Below are 5,713 nucleotides of genomic sequence, written 5' to 3' on the forward strand. Positions count from 1 at the left end.
TTTTGAATTCACCTAGTCATTTAGGATTTACACATTATTTGGTTAAATATATTGATACTAATAGTAATCAACATAGTGTATGCGGAGAACTCTAAGGAAATGCCATTGAATTTTTTTTTTTAAGTGATAAATGAGTATGCATTCACTAGTGAGATTTATTAAACAAATTCGAGTTAGGTTGGAGTGATAAGGACCCAAGACTTACATGTACATATATGTGAAGACTTATCGCTTTAGAAAATATTATGATTATTATGAATTAGTCTTGAATTTCTATTGGTTCATATAGAATGGATCGAAGTTGGATATCAACAAAACAATCGGGTGACCCAGAATATCAAGTAGGTGTTAGAGAGTTCATTAATTTTGCAGTTACTAATAGTGGAGGTCGTCCCAAGCTACCATGTCCTTGTTATATGTGCCAAAATTTTCTATATAAGAGGCATGACGAAATACTTAATCACTTGAGTAAGTGGGCATTTGATAAAACATATACGAATTGGATTTGGCATGGAGAATGTAGGGAAACACCTCTTGTTAGTAATGTAGAGGGTTGTGTGTGTGAAGGTGATAGAATAAATGAGGCTGATAATTTGGAAGATTTGTCGCATTTAGTGAAGGATAACTTTGATGATAATCCTACCATGTTTGAGAGCATTTTAAATGACTTTGAAAAGCCTTTGTATGACGGTTGCACTAAGTATACTAGATTGTCTGCGATAATCAAGTTATATAACTTGAAGGCAGGACATGGTTGGACTGATACAGGCTTCAGCATGCTACTAGAAGTTGTCAAAGACATGCTTCCAGAAGACAATGTCCTTCCATCTGGTACTTATGAGGCAAAAAAGAGTTTAAGCTCTATGGGTTTACCTTACGAGAAAATCCATGCGTGTCCTAACAATTGCATGTTGTATCGAAATGAAAATGAATCTTTACAGAGCTGCTCAATTTGTAATGCCTCACGTTATAAGAAAGATGATGGCACAATCCCAGCTAAGGTATTATGGTATTTTCCAATAATACCACGGTTTAGGCGGTTGTTCTCAAATGCAGGGGATGCAGAGAAATTAACATGGCATCATTATGGTCGATTAGATGATGGAATGCTTAGACACCCCGCCGATTCTCCGCAATGGAGGTTTATTGATGGAAAATACCCGGACTTTGCAAAAGAGAAGCGTAATCTAAGGCTTGCATTGTCTATTGATGGGTTCAATCTATTTGGGAACTTGAGTAGCACATATAGTACATGGCCCGTTATATTGGCTACTTATAACTTACCCCCTTTGTTGTGCATGAAACCACGATATATGTTTTTAGCATTGCTCATTTCTGGGCCTAAACAACCTGGTAATGACATTGATGTGTATTTGGAACCTTTCATTGATGATTTGATTATTCTTTGGGAGGATGGTATACAGGTGTTTGATGCACATTGTAATGAGAACTTTATCATGAAAGCAATGTTGTTTAACACCATCCAAGATTTTCCTGCTTACGGTAATCTTTCTGGGTATACCGTTAAAGGGAAAGAACCTTGTCCCATAGGCATGGAGGATTGCGGGGGAGAATGGTTGAGCGCATCACGCAAGCATGTGTTCCCTTTACATCGGCAATATCTTCCGCCGAGTCATCCATTTCGTAAGAGGAAAAAGGCCTTCAATGGGAAACAAGATTTTAAAGATCGCCCAAGAGTTTTATCAAGTGAAGAGGTGTACGAAAAGGTTAAAGACATTCAAATTACCTATGGGAAAAAGCATAGGTCTGCTCTTCCTACGAAAGGCTTTAAGAAATGTTCATATTTATGGCGCCTACCTTATTGGAGATTCCTTTTTGTGAGACATTCGCTTGACATGATGCATATTGAAAAGAATGTGTGTGATAGTTTGATTGGTACTTTATTGAATATTCATGGGAAGACTAAAGATGGCACGAAAGCTAGAGATGACTTACAGACCATGGGGATTAGAAGTGAACTCCATGCTATTGTGAATGACAAAGGTCGAGCATACCTGCCTCCAACAGCTTATACATTGTCAAGAAAAGAGAAAATTGAGTTTTGTGAGAGCTTGGCTGGAGTAAAAGTGCCAGAGGGGTATTCTTCAAATATTCGCAACCTTGTGAATATGGAAAACTTGAAACTTGTGGGCCTTAAATCTCATGATTGCCATGTTCTAATGCAGCATCTGTTACCAGTGGCTATTCGTTCAATTTTGCCTAAAAATGTTCGATTTGCCATAACCAAACTTTGTTTATTTTTTAATGCAATTTATAGCAAAGTCTTTGATCCAAAAGAGTTGACTGCATTAGAAGATGGAATTGTTGTAACTTTGTGCCAATTAGAAATGTACTTTCCACCATCGTTTTTTGATGTCATGATTCATTTACCAGTTCACTTTGTAAGAGAGGTGCGATTTTGTGGCCCTATGTACTTGAGAAATCAGAGACCTTTTGAAAAGCAAATGAAAACATATGGCGGTTATGTCAAGAACCCTTTTCACCCAGAAGGTTGTATCGCTAAACGAATTTTTTATGAAGAAGTTCTTGCATATACTAGTGAATTTATATCAAATTCAATGAAGATAGGGCTTCCCGTTTCTCGACATATGGGAAGAATGGGTGGTCAGGGGACCCTAGGGCGCAAACAACTTGACATGTCGTATGACGATTGGCACAAGGCCCATTCGTACATTCTTCACAATGAGGATGAAGTGATGCCATATATTCAAAAACACATGAGAGACTTGAGGAAACACAATAGAAGGGCAAATGAAAAATCAATAGCTGATGAACACAATAGATCGTTCATTAGGTGGTTCAAAGATCAAGTTTTCAGGGAGCTTCAGGATTCTCCAAGTTCTATTTCTGATCGACTTAAGAGTTTGGCATATGGACCTAATTTCAACGCTACTTACTATTCAGGTTATGTTATCAATGGTTTCACATTTTACACAAGGTTGCAAGATGAAAATAGTACAATGCAAAATAGTGGGGTTACTTTAGAGGCTGAAGTTGTTCATTTTGCTAGTGCAAAAGACAAGAATCCCGTTTCTGGCACAATGCGATACTATGGATTTATTGAAGAGATTTGTGAGTTGCATTACTCTAACTTTTCAATACCAGTTTTCAAATGTCAATGGGTTGATAATAACAACGGGGTTGATCATAGTAGCCTTGGAATGACTTTTGTTAACCTTAATAAGATTGGTCACAAGGAAGATCCTTTCATTTTATCTAGTCAAGCTAAACAAGTGTTTTATATGACCAATCCATCAAATAAGAGAATGTCAGCTGTTATTACACCGAGACCGCGACATGTCATAGATGATTGGGGAAATGATAGTGTTTTGGAAGGTAGTTCTTTGTTGGGAAAGGGACTAGTTGATGATGATGTAGCTGATGATTCTTCGATCTACGCAAGAGATGACCACAATGAAGGTTTGTGGGAAGATAATGTTAACAATAATAAAGTAAAGCGAAAGCGAAAGCGTAGTCATAAAAACTCTTAAGGAAATCAAGGTGAATTTTGCTTTTATATATCTACTTTTATTACAAAAAAGAATGTTTCCTCTTGAATACTAATAACTTAGAATTTAGTAGAGTTATGCATGATTTGTCAGATCATATACTCTTACGTACCATGCTAGCTATCTTTTACTCAAAGTAATTTAATGATAGGTAATGTTCTTTTATATAACTAACAAAGTGAATTTAACTTGTCGAATTTATGTAGGTACATGGCCAGAAAGAATAAGAAAGTACAACCGAATAATGATTCTGAAGAGTCAAGTTGTGAGGAGAGAGGTCGTACTGTACTTAAAAAGGTGGGGAAGACTATCCATGCTGGCACCCAAATCCCATTACAATGGCATCCAAGTAAAAGAATTCCCACACGGCCACAGGTGAACACAAGACTCATTTTTTCACCTACATCGGTGTAATGGCACGTGAAAGAATAAGCATTGCCTACAAAGATTGGCATGAAGTTCCAACAGGAGTGTTAGATGAAGTTTATGGATTTATATTGGTAAGATATACTAATCCTGTATTCGAATCGCAAAATTATTTTAATATTAAGTTTTTTTTTTCTTTTTTTTTTGTGTGTACTAAATTATAAATTGGTTTTGAATGAAGATAGAAGGGGTTTTATGTTCCTGAGAATCGCAAAGGTTATGTACTAACACGAGCATCGATTCGATGGAAAGCTTTCAAGACTAGATTAAGAACCAAGTGGTTGTATAAAAAAGATAAAACACTTCGTCAAAAGCCACCACACAAGTATCCTTTTATACATGAATCGGATTGGGATACCTTTGTTAAAATCTGCACTTCTGATGAATTCAAGGTATACTTTGATTTATCGTATCATTTAAACAATAATGTGAATATATATGTACATGTAAATAGTTTTATCAATTAACTTTGAACTTTAAAAATATGTAGGAATTGAGTGAAAAGAATCGTGAAAAGGCAAAGAAAAAGTCCTCAAGTTATCGTGGTGGTAGACTTGGGTACCAATATTTTGAAGAGGAGATTGTAAGTGTTAATTACATGATGTTTACTTTGATTTTTAACAATTTTAATAGTATTAACTAAATATTCAATTTTTGTTTTCTGTACTATTAGGAAAAAGAACTTGAAAAGCAAGGAGTACATGTGTCACAAGTGCCGCGACATCTAACTTGGATTAAAGCTCATTCTCATTTCAAAGATGGAGTTATAACATTTGATAATCTTGCTGATAAAGAAATCCATAATGCAATAGTAAGAGAGTATATTTAATCTTCTTAAATGTTTTACTTTTCAAGCATTTAAAAATTTTCTTTTCATAATAATAATATATGCAATTGACTTATATTAAACTTGATCTTTTGTATGTTTTTCAGATAGCTTTAGAGGGTCAAGTTCAAAGAGGTGAAATCATTGCCAAGGGTCGAGAAGATATCTTAGCAAAAGCAATGCATAAGCGTGAGCATGGTGGTTCAGTGAGAGCTGTTGGTTCAGGCATTACGGTGAAGGATTATTTTGGTTATAACAAACCTGCTCCACCCAGCCAATTACATGCTGAAATAGGCATGATGAAATCAAAGCTTGTATCCATGGATAACAGACAAAATTTTATGATGTCCTTCTTGATGTCATGTTGCAGCCAAGAGCAAATAAAATCTTTCATGGCAGTTGGAGCTCAACAGGTTGGTGTAGGTGGATTATTTGGTGGCAACAGTACTTCTAGTAGTTTGAATGCTGGGTTTGGTGGCCTGACAGCTGGGTCTAATGGCCTGACAGGTGGGTTACATGAGTTTTGTGGCCTAACAGGTGGGTCAGGTGGTTTTAGTGGCTTGATAGGTAGCTTGGCTAGTGGGTCTAGTGGCCTGGGTGTTGGTTTGACAGGTGGGTTTGGTGGCCTGGCAGGTGGGTTTGGTGGTTTGGCTAGTGGGTCTAATGCCCTGGAGGGTGGGTCTAGTGGTCTGACAGGTGGGTCTAATGGCCTGGAGGGTAGGTCTAGTGGTCTGGCAGGTGGGTCTAATGGCCTAGAGGGTGGGTCTAGTGGTCTGGCAGGTGATGGGTCACGTGCTCCCCAATTGGATGATACTTTTGGTCAAGGGCTTCAAGGTATCCCTCTAACTCAACTATTAACAAGCAAAATTTTCGAGCAAGGGAGCAAAGGGCACGGGTTTACTTCTGATTCATTAGTAGGGGCTGATATTTA

At 37.2% G+C, this 5,713-nt stretch overlaps 1 protein-coding gene across 1 annotated transcript; it reads left to right on the forward strand.

Moving 5' to 3' along the window:
• Positions 1–290: 290 nt before the first annotated feature.
• On the forward strand, positions 291–3,512 carry LOC145628075 (uncharacterized). The gene has a single exon (XM_081680401.1). It carries the CDS (start codon positions 291–293, stop codon positions 3,510–3,512), a length of 3,222 nt encoding a protein of 1,073 aa, XP_081536527.1.
• Positions 3,513–5,713: the final 2,201 nt, after the last annotated feature.

Source organism: Chenopodium album, chromosome 1, assembly GCF_948465745.1.
Source record: "Chenopodium album chromosome 1, dcCheAlbu1.1, whole genome shotgun sequence".
NCBI lineage: Eukaryota > Viridiplantae > Streptophyta > Magnoliopsida > Caryophyllales > Amaranthaceae > Chenopodium > Chenopodium album.